Raw genomic sequence first — 18357 nt, forward strand, 5'->3', positions numbered from 1 at the left:
ATTTAAATAACTTTTTACGAGATTTCTTTTTTTTCCAACACGTACGGTTCCCAATTTAATTATTTTACAAATGACTTCACTTTATTCCCGCCTTTGTCAATGTTTAAAAGCCATGCGGCTTGTTAAACACAGCTATTATTCAAATGCCAAAAACGTGTTAAACATATATTTCACAATAGGGCAATAATGATGCCTGCTGTTTGTTTAACAGTTTCAGGATCTGATGTATTTTTTAGTCATCATGGCAGTATTCTTTTTTTCTTACGCCATTTCATCGTATGCCATCCTCTACCCTGATTCACCATTCACGTGGCAAACTTTGAGACAAGTGCTGAGAAGACCTTATTGGCACCTTTACGGGGAACTGTTCTTGGAAGAAACGGAACAGGGTAAAATAAACTCATTAAAACATTTATTCCATGGACAATCGCAAAATTGTCAGTTTCTTACAAACATATTAACACCAGTTTGGGACACCTTAATATGAACTTAATTATACACAGTTTGCAATCGATTTAACTACATGCATATTTTTTCACACGGCTATCCATGTTAATCAATGCCATTATCTGGGAATCAAAATGTCAAATGCGCTTCTCAGTTACAAAAAAGGATATCCGTCCACTGATTTGTGTGATTGTTTCTAATTGAAGTAACATGACATCGCAGCAATATTCCAATCGCATATGTATCCAATAAATATCATTTTATATTAACATATGATTGTCAGACATAATTTCGCCATAAAACAGTTTAAATTTAGGGACATAATCTAACAACAATTCCAGTAACTACAACGATTTTAGTTGTATGCTAGTAATAGGTCATATATCAAGCGTAAACGAATTTGTTTCCGGTTTATTGCTGAGACACAGAAAGATCTACGTACAAGTGAAATGCATTAATTTCAGCGTAAGGTGTGTTAATTTATTTTGGAAAAAATCAAATCAAAATATAACATTTCCGAATCACGCGAATGCTTAAAATTTTTAATATGAATCGGTATTCACGAAATAGTGTTGTTTTTATGGATATTCAGCCTGGTAACTCTAAACAAATAAAAGCAAGATGGTTATTAATTTTGTAATTTATTTCGTACATACTTTTTTTTCCTGAACAAACTTTAACAATCTAAGCAGTGTATTAAATTAAAAAAATATAATGCGACGGACATTTTTTTTGTAAATTTGAATCAAAGGTATGGGTATGATTATACATGTTCTTATTTTGCAAACAGGTTTGGCAGACTGCACGAACGATTCTCTTTTGTGGACGAACAACATATACCCTCGGTGTCCAAGTGAAACTGGAAAGATTGTGGTACCCATCATGATGGGGATTTACCTGCTTGTTGCTAACATCATGCTTCTCAATCTTCTTATCGCAATGTTCAGGTATATATACACAAATTGTCTTGTTCATAAGAAATAATGTACGTAGTGATTGATTGATGATTTCTAATATTCAATGTCTTATTGTGTTTGTTGTGTTTTACGTTTTTGTTATGTATTATGTTTAATATATAGATATATTTTTCAGCTTTACCGTTAACGAACTTCATAAGGACTCAAACAGCCTCTGGTGTTTTCAGAGGTATATAATCTTAAACGAATACGCAAACAGGCCGGTGTTTTGTCCACCTTTTAACGTGTTTTGGCTCGTGTATCAACTTGTTGAAATATGCCGAGGCAAAGCTGTAGAAATATACCCCCCATTTCGTGAGTACTTTTAATATTCAAATTATATATATATATATATATATATATATATATATATATATATATATATATATCTAAATTCTAATATTCAAAATGGGCTCGGTATTTGTCACATATATACGCTTTGAACATGAGCATGCCTCTTATACAAATTAATATGAATATGTAATATAAGTGTCTTCCAGTTGTTGGAGCATATCACACACATGAATTAATTATTGAATAATTAATAGTGCAACACATGGTTTCCTAGATGATATGGAAATTACACGCGAAAAATGATTTATAATATGATATATGTGTGGCATTAAATAGTGTGTGCCTTATTGCACTATTTCATGAGTTGAACGTTCATTCATATTGTTCTTAACACATCGGGAGATATTTTTTAATGTTTTATTATGTTATTTCACAATACAAATGTATTTAAAACGTTTAATTCGACCATATACTACCAAGTGTTGTAAAGTTTGCTTAGCGTACAAAATGACATATTGTTGCAAGTGAACAATATGTAAAATATGTATATTATTACATATATAGTATAGCGTTACATTTAAATGTTTATCTTAGCGCATTCATTTTCATAATAAAATTACTGTTCATTTTAATGAAGACTTTAGTCTCCTTAATTCACGTTTGGAAGGATATATATATATCATAATCATCATCGTGGTGATAATGCCGCTTGTTAGGCATATCTTATCATTGAACTACATCTTGCGTTTCTATTTTGTAAAGGACAAGTAGCATATTTTTATTCGATAAACCGAATTAATCGATAAGAGTTTGAACTGTGTTGTACTTTTGCGTTTTATTTGATTTACATCAATTTTGCATGACTTAGTAATTTGATTTGATAAGCTTCAACATAGCCTACAAAACTACTTTTACTTGAATACCCTTGTCCCAATACCGATGTTAACGACATAATGTAAAGTTATTTGACGTCTAACTCAAATATAAAACAAGATTTGTAATAATTATCAGATAAAATGCAATATGCAATATTATACAATATTAAATTTGCATCGTCTCTTAATATGATGCATAATAGACATGTGTTCAGTCCAAGTGTGCAAACGGTTTACATGCATGTAACGTGAGCATGACAGAGTACATTTTGATTTTAAAATGCCATTGCTAAGCTATTCGTGTTAATAAAACAATGTTGCATCACCAATCAGGATTTTTTTTAATTTACCGTCGATTTCTTTAATTTCATACTGTATTATTTTATATTTAAAAAAATATTTTTAAAAATCGTTTTAAATACCAAAACTTAAAGAATAATTGAGCTTTGGTGTGACAGTTATTATGTGTTACGTGCAAAATTTAACAGTTACTAACTCGAAAAGTTTGGAAGCACGAGCTAAGCTCTTTTTGCACCTCTTTAATATTTATCTGCCTATGCAGTTTCAAGTTGATAGCTCATTCAGTTATAAAGATATGCTCCGGACAAAATGAAGCACAACATTTATACAAGGCAACATTTTCTAAAACCATCAAAGCAAATGTTATAGTTATTCCGTGCTTTTCATCCCCTCCTATATGTGTTAAGTTGATACCTTTTCAATTTTTGAGGTATGCTCCGGATACAATATGAATACAACAATTTTACAAACTGCAATAGCTCAAAAAAGAGAACAAATATACGCTTTGTGAATTGCACATCCCTGACATGTTCCTACCTATCCGTTTTCACGTTGAGACCTGTTTTATTTTTGAAGATATGTCCAGACAAAATTCAAGTTCACAATTTTATAAAAACTTTACCTGTCAAAATGAGAACAAGTTATATGGTTATTAAACACATAATGTGATCTACATGTCTATTAGGGTTCAAGTTAACACCTCCTTTAGTTTTACAGCCAAGGCAAATTGATGTTTTTGCACAAAACTCATTCGTATATGATTTGACGCACCGTTTTCAATATTAAACTAGATTCATTTAACAAGCATATTACATAGTCTATTACTATTAAGACTTAGCCAAAACTTATTAAAAAATACAAATGCAATTCTTGACGGAGAGAAGGGGTTACATATGGTGTTACCACTTTATTATTTCTAACAATATCCAGCAAAGATGAATTTGCATCGGCGTAGTTAAAGTCATATAACTGTACACGCACTATTATGTATTTTGTATGTAAGAAAACATCACAAGTATACATTTACATGAGACGATATGTTTTTCAGGAGTGTCTCTGGATGACCAGGAAATGGAAGTAATTTCTGACTTTGAAAATGCAGCAGTTTCGAAATACATTAACTGTCAGAAACTGAAAGGACCTGAAAGTTCTGACAGCAAGATAAATACCACAACTGAAACGTAAGCCGCATACATTTAACTATGGTTATTTAAACATCATCACAACTGATCACTGTCTTGAACCTTGTTATTCATAGAGAGTGAGTAATGGTGTTTACTTCGGAACATATTTAGGGAACGAGTCAATACTAAAGCAAAATAAACATTGACCTGTTACATTCAATTTTTTAAATCACACCTTTAAATGTTATCTTATAGTCCTACTTGGTTTTGTACGTTAACATGTTTCATTATTTCCATAAAACGATCACCATAACTCTTTAGGACTTTTTTAAATATATATTATCCGTTTGTAATACGTACGCTAGATTAATAATCGGAATAATGTTCAGAATATATTAATGCGTTAGGGTAGAGTCAAATTAATATTAGTGAGCTATAAACAGTAAAAAGTTACTCTAATGATCAAAATTGCAGCACGATTTACAGATTGTAAGAGTCATTACTTGCATTTAACTAAATATGATTTAATGACGCATTTCAGACTTCAAGATATGGTAAGTGTATAATTTTTTTACTCATCTATTCTCAAATATTTTTGGTTTCTTATTAGTGCTCTTATTTGACCTCTAAAACGAAATAAAATAAATGTATATGTTTGTACATCCGTGCGTATATATGTCTGTGTGCGCATGCACAATCAATCAATATATTATATTTTAGAACAGAGGCATCAACAGCAAGTGAGTACACAATTCCACCAATTGCCTTATTTGCATTGTTCCTGAATGAAATACATAACATGAAACACGTTCATTCTGCATATAATATAGAATATGTTGAGTAGGCGACTAAACTTAGACCTACCGCTGCATGGATATTTTTTTCTCTCATAACATGTTATAGAACTTTGACATTTATTACCCCCACATATGTGTCTCTATTAGTATTCCTGTTATATAAAATGAAATAAAAAGTAAGTTAAAAAATGTTCAAATGACTACATATGTGATGTATTGTTATTGTATTCATTTCATTAGTAGTTATAACGACTATAAAATAAGATAAATAATTCGTGGTGCAGTCAATTTAACAATTATATAGCGCACACAATCAAAACTGCTACATAAAAAACAGTTTAGACGTTAGTTAAGATAATGAATAATTACGTAAGGCGCATACATTTATCAGAGTCAAATTAATATAAGTGAGCTAAAAACAATAAAACATTAACTCTAATTATAAAAATGTCAGCACGATTCATAGATTGTAAGAGTCATTACTTGCATTGATCTCATTATGATTTGTATGGCGCATTTCAGACTTCAACATATGGTAAGTCCATTGTTTTGTTTACTCATATATTCAACAATATTTTTGGGTTTCTTATTATTGCTATGATTTGATCTTTTATAACGAAATACAATATATATGTTTGTACATCCGTGCATATATATGTCTGTGTGTGCATGCACAATCAATCAATTTTTATTTTTATTTTAGAGCACAAGCATCGACAGCAAGTGAGTACACAATTCCTCCAATTGCCTTATTTGCATAGTTTCTTAATGAACTACATTACATGAAACACGTTCATTGTGCATATAATATATAATATGTTGTGTAGGCGTCTGCATTAAGACCTACCTCTGCATAGATTTTTTTTTCTCTCATAACATGTTATTGAACTTTGACATGTATTACCCCCACATATGTGTCTCTATTAGTATTCCTGTTATATAAAATGAAATAAAAAGTAAGTTGAAATAATGTGCAAATGACTACATATGTGATGTATTGTTATTGTATTCATTTCATTAGTAGTTATAACGACTATAAAATAAGATAAATAATTCGTGGTGCAGTCAATTTAAGACGGTATTGTCGTCAATTTTATAGCGCAAACAATCAAAACTGCTACATAGAAAACAGTTTAGACGTAAGTTAAGATAATGAATAATTACGTAAGGCGCATAAATTTATCAGAGTCAAATTAATATTAGTGAGCTAAAAACAATAAAACATTAACTCTAATTAAAAAAATGTCAGCACGATTTATAGATTGTAAGAGTCATTACTTGCATTGATCTCATTATGATTTTATGGCGCATTTCAGACTTCAACATATGGTAAGTCCATTATTTTGTTTGCTCATATATTCAACAATATTTTTGAGTTTCTTATTATTGCTCTGATTTGATCTTATAACGAAATACAATATATATTTTTGTACATCCGTGCATATATATGTCTGTGTGTGCATGCACAATCAATCAATATTTTTTTTTATTTTAGAGCACAAGCGTCGACAGCAAGTGAGTACAAAATTCCTCCAATTACCTTATTTGCATAGTTTTAATGCACTACATTACATGAAACACGTTCATTCTACATATAATATATAAAATGTTCTGTTGGCGACTGCACTTAGACCTACCACTGCATTGATGTTTTTTTTTCTCTCATAACATGTTATTGAACGTTGACATATATTACCCCAACATATGTGTCGCTATTAGTATTCCTGTTTTATAAAATGAATAGACAGTAAGTGGAAACATGTTCAAATGAATACATATGTAATGTATTGTTATTGTATTCATTTCAGTAGTAGTTATAACGACTGTAAACTATGATTAATAGTTCTTGGTGCAGCCAGTTTAAGACGATATTTTCGTCACTTTAATAGCGCACAAAGTCAGAACGGCTAGATAGACAACCGTTTTATACTTTAGTTACGATAATAAATAATTACCGTTTAATTTACTTGTATTTTAGAGTTGATGAATACACATACAGTTCTAAGAGTATGTGTTAAGCTTACTGAATGCAAAACAGGCAGTTCCTTGTAGTTAGTTTACCTGTTTATATTGTTGAATAATGGCCTTCTCTGTGGCATTATATTTATTTTATGCGTATATTAATTGAATCAATTTATGCTATTGATGCCTATTCATCATACCTGAAGTTATCGGATATGCTGCTAAGATTTAGAGTGTCGTAACTATTTGACTTTAACTAATGAGCATTTTTGACGCATTTCAGACTTCAAGATATGGTGAGTCTAACATGTCAAGATCTTCTAATAACAAACAATGTTTTCTGCAATTATATTTTTCTTTTGACACACGTCGATTATTATTCATGATTTCATTAAACCTCGTTAAATAAAATATGATATTAATGTTGCAAAATGTAAGCGCATGCTTGTAATTTAAGCGAATGTATGTTATATTACTTTCATGCAAGTGTGTTTCTGTATGCGCATGTGCATATCAGTACAGTTTAATTTTTATTTTTATATTTTAGAACAACAAAATTTCTAGCATGTAAGTACACCATTAGTCAATTTTGTTTTATTTTTTTTGCACGGTTGGTATATGAACTGAATATACGTCTTAACTGAAACCAATCATTGCTCCGCTTAGTCACATATGAAACAATTATATTTCTATGATAACGCGTTATTTAAAGTTTATAATCTACCAAAACCAACAAAATCCAGGCAAGTGGCGACCTAAGTCAGCTTTCTCTCATTTAAACTCAATAAGGATCAGATAGATCCTGATAATTGGTTTACTCGGTTATTATCGTTGATCCGTGTGCATGTCATTGCGTATATGTATCTGTGATATCCTACAATATTATGAAGTGATGCGAGTGCTCGCTTAGAAATCTAGCCGCTGAAAAAAACAGGGGTTAAACGAAACATTTAAAAATGAGAATGATAGACAATAAAACATGAATTCAGCAATAGTCGTTTATTGTTAAAGCTTTAGTGATTACCAATCGTGTATAAACATTGTGTCGTATACTGTGTTGTTCTTTTTTCTTTCAATAAAAAAACGAAGAAATTATTAATTTTGTCGGTGATAGTTAACATCATTAAACTCTATCATGCCTTATGTACTTAAGTGAGCAACTAAAATTAATTGACTTAAGGTTACCGTGTCAAATTTGTATGTGTGTGACATAAACTATTGTATAACTTGAATATCCTATAGTTTGTGGTAATGTTTCAGACAAACTAGAATGAACAAGTTGGTAAGTATGTTTTATCTCATAAGTATCGAAACAAAAACAGCGTCTGAGGGAAAGTCTTAAAAAACATCGGACTTGAATATTGTAATGTCAGTAACCATGCAATACAAAAGTTTAATTCTACCTCTACCAATGACTGCAAAGCGTGTTAAGATAAGTGATATTCACACACGGTGTCAAACTGTACTTTAGACAAATATATCACGTAACATGACATTTGTGGTTTTGAGTTATGAGTAATAAGGTTCAATTCATTAGTGTGAAGTATATTGATAACATCGTTTATATGTTATTACTGTTTCTTGTGTCCGATATATTATTTTAACAAGCACACATTAATTGGTTCAATAGCAGTTTGATAGCCATGTTATAATCTGAGTTTCAAACAAATTAATTTAAGCAAAACTAGTTATAACCATGTCTATTGTTTTTCGGAATAACTCGACACTATCGTTTGACCTAAGAAAATGGCGACAAACATGAATGTTTACAAAACAATATTGAAAACCTAATGTACAAGAAGAAAGCTGTGTTTATTTAATACATGTAATTCAAGAAAAGATATTTAAAAAAAAAACAGTTTGAAAGTCGACACTGTTCGAAAGCGATTTGTAAAATCTTTTAGAAGCCTTCATTTACACTATTTGATTTTAAACCAATAATAATGTGATTTTTTTTAAATTAACGATTTATATAACGGCTGTCTGATTGATAGGCAAAGAAGATAAAATAAGGAAAACAATGAAGACGATGTGAGTACAAATGCAATATATTATTTGTTTGTAAATATTTATATATAAGTATTTAATTCATATGCATGTATCATTAGACAAACCACCATCGTAACAATAAAGTATATTACTGTTTTTTTTTCTAATTCAGATCTTTGCCATTTTGTCCATGTTTTGAAGTTAACATATCAGTGTTTACAAAGATTTATATAAACCTTTGATATGAAAATGCATATAGCTGTATATTTCTTGTTTTGTTGCCACTGATACTCTAACAGGAACTAAGGTAGTTATATCGAGTTTGCTGAGTGTGTCCCGTTTATATTGTTGACTATAATTTGTTTTCAATAAAAATAAATAATACTAGTTTACCCTTTACTTGGAAACAAAACCAACACAGTTTGATTGCTTATTTAACAAGGTAAAGAAATACATTGATTGACGACATTCATTGATCTAAAATTTATAACAACATCATTTCGTAACACTGACGTTTATTTATTCATGTGAATTAAACATAAGTTGATTAGTCAATTTAATTTACCCTATCTCGGTAAATATAACCGATTACCGCATGTCATGTTCATGCTTTGCCCAGCAAACATAGCTCTACTATATCAAATGGGATATTGTAAATAACACGAAGTTGTTTTTTCTCTTGATCACATTAAATCAATTAAGGTCATCAATTATTATAGATTTACAGTATATTGTGACATGCGTTTATTTAATTCATCTATTGTTGTTGAATTCAGAATCTATGAGATATACGCAGCCAACACGAAGACAAGACGAAGACATTTGACAACTTGCAAGGATGAAAATGCGCTTCTTGATAAACAACGGATATTGTATTCATAAATGTATTGAAACAGACTTTATAAACCACGATTTCATTATATTACGAGAGTTTATATTGTGAAATTAAGTCATAGTAATACAATTTACAATATTTAACACGCCACTTCGAGTGGTCATCACATTGGCGACTAAATGCAATGAACTGTGTATTTTTATCTGTTTGTAGGACTTAAAATTAAAAGTCTTTTTCTAATATTGGATTCTTAACTGAATTGTGTATATATTTTATAAATAGCATTTTTAATATTTATATGCAGTTTCATAAATCGTTGTCGTATTGGACACAATTATGACTCATTCGAGATGTGCCGAATCGTACCTACGTTTTAATATGATCATATTAATAAGTATAGACAAATCGGTTACCATTTGTGTGATGTAATATAGCTTCACGCCTGTTACTCTTGAACTCATTAAGCAGATATTAGTCGACTTAATTGTGTCCCATATTTCAACTCAGATTTCATAGTACACCTGTTTCACGATTTGTATCATACGAAAACCGTTATTTAGTAGTCTTTAGAGTATTCTGCAATCTGTTTATCCGATTCCGATTCGGACACTCATTTATTCGTTGAAACGTTGGTGTGTTTTTTATAAATGCATCCAAATCAGGGTCATGCTAATACTGGTGGGGTTTATTCTTCAAGCATTCCAAACCATTAATATTTATTAAATTGAAATATGATAAAAATGTGAAAGTCGTAAAACGTTTAAGTGTTGTTCTGAATAAAGAGTAAGCATTTTTTAATTGAGCGGTGGTGCACGCTCAATAGAGCAGACCAAGAATTTTGAAACGTGTTTTTCTGATCCTTGCGTGTTTTTTTTTTTTTCAACAGTTGCATAATTAAGTGTATTACAGGCTTGATGAACAAGTAGTAAAATGTTTGCATACGTATGACAAAAGTTGTTTTCGTATTGACACAAACATTATAAAGAAGTGAAACTCCAGCTGCTGGAGCAGTATTGAATTATTATCATAAACAATCAGTTGGTCCTTTATTTAAGGCAAGTGACCAATTGCCCAAACAGAACAAAACAGCACAATACAAAACAACATAAACACAAATAAGAATAAAGCTGGGGTCACCGCCTTGGAACGGTCAATGCAAAGCATTGGGGGTTTAAACCGCTTTTAGAGCGCTCAACTTCACACTTGGCCCAGCAATATTCATGTTACATTTAATTGTTAATAGAAATTAACCTCATAGCATTGTGACTCAAATTAAACAATAATAAAAGGGAATTGAAATGCATTCAATTTAATTATCATTTAATTACACAATGGTATGAAAGATACCAGAGCAAGAGTGTTACGACTTTTTGAGGCACAATGAAATGAAACTACTAACAAGTATCTACTACATTCCTTCTTTATAGAAAAAGATTTAAAAATATAGCGTCATCAAGTTAATATTTCAGATCATCATCGCGCAAATACAGGAAGAAGGAGCAATAATGGGTGTACAGGATCCATATTACATACCTTTGTTGTTTATGCGATTGCTAAAAAATAAATCTAACAAGAAACACCTATCAGAGATGAAATAAAATGAAAATTGAACGATATAAAACCAATGACCTATGCATGAAGATAACGTCATTTGGCAATGTTCATATTAGTTTCTGATTATAATAAACTGGTTTGAAAATCATACTATTAAGATTAGTTAAAGTCTGGTCATCTGTTTGTGTATGCGGTCGGAATATATGAGAGATGAAAACGAGATCTGATGGACAATGTACTGTACTTACGTAAATCTGTTTGAGTTGTTTCCTTGAAACCTTGTTTGTGAAAAAAGTCTATGTTGTCTTGTGGAATGTACAAACTGTTTTCTCAACAAGGGATAGAACATGATAGATTTTTTTTTTATGTTCACGTTGAACTTTGATAAACACTTTTATTACCTGGTTACCGGAAAGGTTACTTAATATTATTATATTTTCTAGATCTAACTGTAATTTCAAGATGTTTATGAGGTCGTTGTATAAAAACATATGAATAATATATCAGTTACTTTTTAGTTTTGTAAATAACGTGTTTATTGATTTATGAAACTGACATTTAAATGATAAATTGTGCCATCTTTGTTTTGTTTTGTGTATTTAACATTAAAACATTAAACAGTTAAATTATAAAAATATAAATAATGGCCTCATCCTTTGTATTAAATATTATGTATATAGACAGCAATTCATCGTTCTTCTAGTTATAAAATACGTTTACCTCTTCCAATTTAGCAGTTTATTTTAAATGCATCGTATGTTATGTATTTGTATTTTTGTTTTATGTAAAACATACTTAGTTACAAGGTTAAATTAACTATACCATAGTTGCGCAAACAAGCATTGTCATACTGAACTGTATTACTATATGTACACATTATTTCTTTTTTAAAGATGGTATTCTTTTAATATTTGTATTTGCTTCTTTGTTGTGTATGGATCATTAGTTAGATAATCACGGTATCTTTTGCAGTTTCTATATGCCTCATTTTTATGTCAAGGTTGTGGTTTATATTTTAGTATTTTATGTTATAAGCGTATGCGACATGCTGTTAATAGCCCCACACGTTTATATCATTATCGTCAAGTGTAAGAGTGTGTCTTGATAGTTCGCAGTTATTTATTGTTAGATACAATTCGTTCTCCAATAGCTGTTACATTATAGCATATAATGTGATCACGCAATTCATACATATTTAAAAAGAATAGATTCATTATATAGTTTATATATATGCTTGGTTTAAACGGTAAAGCGAGCTGCATCCCATCGCCATTGCCGTTATATTCATGTAAGTGTGTTTGCAATCTTGTTGACAGTAATAAATTAGGTCTTTTCGGGCTATCGCATGTGATCCGTTAAGTCGCACTATGTGATTAAAAGAACAAATGGTGTAAGTATTCATGCGTATATAAGAGAGAAGAACTGAAAACGTATAGGTATATGTCAATAAAAACAAATACAAATACGAAAATATTCTTTTCATATATGATCGATATTCATATTTTGAGCTGTTAAGGAAAAAATGATCACAAGATTCGTGATTATTAATGTTAATCTTTCATTTTCCAATATCTATGAAAGATAAATACGTATTCGGAAATTTACAAAAAGAACACCTGAATGTATTTGATCATTTAGAAAATAAAGCCTGTTTTGCAAAGGTATGAAAGTGTCAGAATTTAATAAAATGTGCGTTTTGCAGCAAAATTATATTACATTGCTTACTTTGTGTATTTTTTTGTAAATATATGTATGTGAATAGGCAACTTTAATTTTTAAACACCTCGTTCATGCATGTGTCTCTGTCGTTTTATGTGACCGGTTTGATAATTAATGTCCCTTCCATTAAAATATATTAAGCTTGTGTATCAGGCTATGTGATTATCTGATGGCTGACCCATCTGTATTGCTTTACTGTCGGTGGCACAGTCTCGCATAAATCCAAGTATCGTGTGTAGATAAAATTCACATATCGTACATACTGTGTAATTATACTAATTGCTTAGTAGTAATGCATAATAACATTGCATATCGGAATTGAAAAGTCAGCCCGTAACAAAACAAATGTGCTAAGATGTTTAATAATATATTTTTTAAATAATGTATCAAAGATTAGTTTGAGAATAAAAATACGGTATCATACCTATGAATGATATCATGTGACCCGTAACGGTCAAATGAATAAACGTTCAATGTTAAAACGTTTTATGGCATATATTATATTGCAACCGTTGAAGAACGGGGAATTTTTTAGGTATTATCGTTGATTCACATCAATCCGCTAAATGCGCTAATTTCCATAGCATGGAGGAAATGTGTATCTATATCAATGGATCAAATATGATTAGTAATAGTTCATTGATGATTGTATGGTAATTATATTGAATCGTCAAAATGCTATATTAACGTTGTTTGTTGTTGCATTTTGCAATTGTTACAAACTCGATTCAGTAAAAATTAAAATATAGTAAACGAAAAGCGCCTGAAATGGTTTTTTTTGTTGGTAAGGCAGTTCTTAATAGACTTGTCTGAATTTTCTGACTGCGGTAACTTGTGATTTGTAGGAAACTCTCATGCTTTATGTCAAGTAATACATGTACGAACAAGTCGATCTGGAACAAACATTGGCAAATTGTAATATAACGGATATGAAAACCATTGTAAATAGTCAACAAAGGCGTCTTATCTGATGTTATATGCTTTGTGTTATTATGTTATAATTTTGTTTCTGCAACGTGTTCAATGGGTATGTTATGTTTTACGTATTGCCATGTTATTGGCTGTTTGTATATTTTATATATCCAGTTATAACAAAGTAGAGATTAACATACATCACGGCAAGTAAAACCCATGAATTGAAATCATACCGAGTTATGTGCATTGTTCTCAACCATAATGCATCAATGAAATATCTGGGAAAAAACGTGCGTAGTCAAAAGGACTTATTTAAAAGTGTCATACAATAAGCATGGTAAATAATAAAACTTGTTCCCATTTATTTCCGATGTATAAAGAGTATGTGGGTTCAAATGCGTATAGTTAGTATCTAGTTTTTTTTTTGTTCTAAATGTTCATATATTGTTAACGATTTGCGATGTTTGGAGTCCTAGGATTTGGATACCAGATTAAAATTGTACTGTAACAAACACATCATGTAACCACTCAATTGTTGAAAAACATGTTTTCATTTTAACATATCTGAGGGACCCATATATGGTGACCAATCCTTACGTTCTTTCACATCCTTTTTTACCAAATTTATAATTACAATGTGCAATGTCCAATGCACTGCATCTTAGATGATTGTAGTAACACGTTATTCTTACATACATATATATAAACAGCTTAATATTTTAACTCATAGAAAAGTTATAAAATGTTAATATATATTTTTATTTTTGTTTTTAGAAGAACATAACTAATTGCTAAACTGTCTGCTAATGGGGGGGGACAAACCGATATTTACTGGTGTCTTACCTAGAAGACAGGGTCCAATGACTCCTAATATCTTCATTATTGTTATTTTACTAGCATGTTTAGTTCATTAAGTATGATGTGTTCTTTTATCTCTTTTATTATGCTATATAGGAACCTTTTCCGACCGAATATCGGTCCATCTGAATAGAAATTTGTCCTGTCTCTAACCGCATTGATTTGTTTTAAAATATCATGGCGTATTTTTTATTTATATTAAAAAATAATGTTTGCTATATGATAAGAAGTTTCTCGCGCGAACATTAAATAGTAACTGTTGATATTAATTCATGTCCGATAAAATCTCCAAACAGTGTACGTTTAACCTTTTAGGCTTCCATTCATGTCAAAGCGGTATGAGGGGACAATAATTACAATGCGTGATTGAATAACGTATATATTTATCAAATGTTGTTTTGAGGCTGCATTCAATATATATTTATTATAATATGTATAATTAGAATTACAATTACGTATAAATTATGCAACTGTCATTCCAGAATTATTCAAAGACAAACGAATCATTATCCATATTAAATATAATGACAAAGGGGAAAAGCCTCAAAATCTCATTATATTAACAAAATTTACTTTTAATGAAAGGAATTATTGTTAGCATTCAATATTCAATTAGTTTGCACATATAGTAATAAATATTGCACGTGTATGGCAGTTGTTGTTTTTGATAAACATTGTTAGTGTCAATACGTTTTGTCACGTTTAAATTCACTGCTTTAATACTTCATGAATGTTTAAAGTTGAAATTTGTATTGTTGTTTTACAGTGACTGTCAAAGTCGTATCACAAATATGCAAAAAGCATTGCTCTTTCAATAGTAGCTGTACCGAAATTGATGACCATATTTTATTAAAATAATTTGTAAATCAGCATTTGGCTAGCGTACATAAGGGTTTCGTGAAAAACTTAAATACAACATAACATTAAAAATGACGACGAGTGGTAGATATGTTTTATTAAATATCAATTGACCAATTTAATACGATTTAGTATTTTATTATTGCACCAAACATCTTGGTAAATTGTTTGATATATCATGTGACATTGCCCTATCAGCAAATCTAACACTGTCGTTTTTAGTTGTATTTTAATTTCCAGTTTCAAAACAACTGATGGCACTATAAGAATGTCATCCTCCATTAACTCGGTTCGCTATTTGCTTCCTTTTAATAAAATATGGAGCCCATTTCAACAAGTAGGATCGTGTCCATCATTATGTTATATTGTATGTTTATGGAGTAATCACATAAGGAGCGACTAATAAGGAAACCATTCTCACACGTGTTGTTGAGTACCGTAATTACTCTTTGTTTTCGGACATTTAAAAATAATTATTTTGTGTCCGAAAATTAAAATACGAAAACTATTCCAAAATTACATGTGTCAGAAAATTAAGAGACAACAATTAATGTGTCTGAAAATTATAATTATATTAAAATAAATGCAATGAATCAATGTACAATAATTATCTTGTGATTAGCTCTTTTTTTCTTCTGCAAAATTAATACAACTGTGAACGACTTCACAGCTATGCTAACTCTTGAATGAAATGATAAAGAAAAAAAAACGTTATAACAGAAAACATTCTGCATCCTTAAAAGGACCACACTGTTTCAAATTCTGTCGGGTGATTCAATTACTTTCTATCGGTATACATTGCTATTTTCCCAAGTACGCGAAAGGATTGGTCCATTGCCCTCAGGCATAACTCTGAAAGGTATTATGATTTTAATCCCCGTTGTAAAAATCCATTATCGAAGTGTCACAAGATAAGCGAAAACAAGACAAAAGTCGGTAGAAAAGCGCAATAAAATATATTGTTCGAAAATTGAGAGTGTCCGAAAACTTAGAGTAATTACGGTATAAATAACCATGTATATCATGTATATCGCGAGGAAAACAAAACGGCTAATGCTAATGCTGTATGGCAATCGTTTAATAGCTCGAGTATCAATTTCATGTCTGATCGCCAGGTCTTAAAATATAAGGAATATAAAAGCGTGAACAGTCCATCAATGGCCTGGTTGATCAGTGAGTAAGCAAACACTAAGAGGGCGACTATCAACAACAAAAGTCTACCTCCAATCAGCTAACAGAGATTGTGGTATAGTAATCAATTACCCAGTCACCGTCGTGCAATTGTATCTTTTATGAACGCTGTTTAGGAAGGAATATTTTCTAACGCGCGATTTGAGTTAAGTACGGTTTTATTGGCATCTACCTTTGTTGCATGCCTTTCTTACGGCGTTAAATTGGTCGGTCGTAACATAGAAACAGTAAATATACGTTTCCTAAAGTGTTCGTCCATTGAACCGAAACGGGTTTGCAATTACCATTTACAACGTTATTTCTCATATAGTTTTGATAAAACATAGGGCTTTGGGTCATTGTTTTTGAATCCAGTTAATGACAAACTATTCTAGTACTTATTGGTAAATGACTTTATAATGCCCCCTTCCAAGAAAAAGGAATACCTTAACCTCGTCGACAAAACACCTGACAACTTATACTGGATTAATGCTGATGATGCTATTGACGGTAACTGACGGTACATACACAACCAATATTCACAGATGATGGTCCTCCCAAAGAGGATCAACAGCACAGATGTACGAAATATGCATTTTGTCGAATCTTCATTATGTTGGTTACGCAGGTAAAAGTTGACTTGAATTAAAAACGTAATCAAATCAATAACTAGAGGGGAGATAACCAAGCTTCAAAATAACAAGTATGCATTAGAACGATATACACGTTTGTTGAATAGCTTTATCAAGAACTGAACTGAACTACTGAACTATTGACAGGAAGATCTTCGTATAGTTTATATTACTAATATGTACTTCGATAATATAACACTCAATTTAAAATAGGATAACATTATACATCGTCAATACAACATCGATGTGGGAATCCAACTAACGGTATATTTATATACACACAATCGTACATTCATGTATGTTACTACGTGTGCTATAAGTCACACTACTAAGTGTAATGTTATGATTTTTATTTATCTTCAGCGTTACATTACCTATTCATGTTTATGTTTTTAAGTTGCATTTAGGCCATGCAAATAATCTCGATCGTATTATTCTTTATTTAAGTTTTCTCGTTTTAACATCAACGACACTCAGTAGTATAGGGCGTTTATTTTCGCCGGGACGTTTAAATCGCCTAAACGCCTTTATGCTCCGCATGCAATTATTGGGTCATTTGTATGTGTCTGATTTCGTTTGCGATTCATAAAGTTGTATAATCATATTCAAGCGGATAATGGACGATTGCAGCTTACTTTCACGGGGGCGTTTAGTTTGAGCTCCATGTGGAGACCTACAGTCAGTTTGTTGCGCCTTATGTATGACTCAATCCTTATGAAACAAAATCAGAATGTTTTTCTTGGTTTTAACAATATCAATGATAATTTCGAATAAGAATCAAGTAGGAGCAGAGTTAAAAAAACAACAGGTCAAGCCTTGCAAGATTTGTGTTAAGTCAACCTTTTTGCTCATAACCAAAATAGGGGTTAGATTATAGTTTAAGCTCGAATACTTATTTTAAATTAGCCATTAAGATAAACTTATTCGAAGCAAATTTGAGCACATCAAATAATAAAATAAAACTTCGACATAATTTGAACCATCCATGAATATTTACTGTTTTGTTATTCCATTTTATTTTTTGTTTGACAGTTAAAGGGACAAACAGTTGAAAGTATTTGTTTAAATTTTA

At 30.8% G+C, this 18357-nt stretch overlaps 1 protein-coding gene and 1 long non-coding RNA gene across 2 annotated transcripts in view; both read left to right on the top strand.

The window, feature by feature from the left end:
• Positions 1 to 4057, top strand: part of LOC127859735 (uncharacterized) — a 122571-nt gene extending 118514 nt beyond the window's left edge. Inside the window, exons 50-53 of the mRNA XM_052397243.1 lie at positions 212 to 389; positions 1238 to 1394; positions 1540 to 1718; positions 3921 to 4057. Coding sequence (XP_052253203.1) covers positions 212 to 389; positions 1238 to 1394; positions 1540 to 1718; positions 3921 to 4057 — 651 coding nt within the window. The remainder of the gene's footprint in view (positions 1 to 211; positions 390 to 1237; positions 1395 to 1539; positions 1719 to 3920) is intronic.
• A 3244-nt stretch (positions 4058 to 7301) lies between these two features.
• LOC127860693 (uncharacterized) lies at positions 7302 to 15274 on the top strand. Its single transcript, XR_008039894.1, has 4 exons — positions 7302 to 7322; positions 8016 to 8037; positions 8750 to 8786; positions 9521 to 15274. It is a non-coding gene; the product is annotated as an uncharacterized LOC127860693 (long non-coding RNA).
• The last annotated feature ends 3083 nt before the right edge of the window (positions 15275 to 18357 follow it).

The sequence above is a fragment of the Dreissena polymorpha genome, chromosome 15 (assembly GCF_020536995.1).
Source record: "Dreissena polymorpha isolate Duluth1 chromosome 15, UMN_Dpol_1.0, whole genome shotgun sequence".
NCBI lineage: Eukaryota > Metazoa > Mollusca > Bivalvia > Myida > Dreissenidae > Dreissena > Dreissena polymorpha.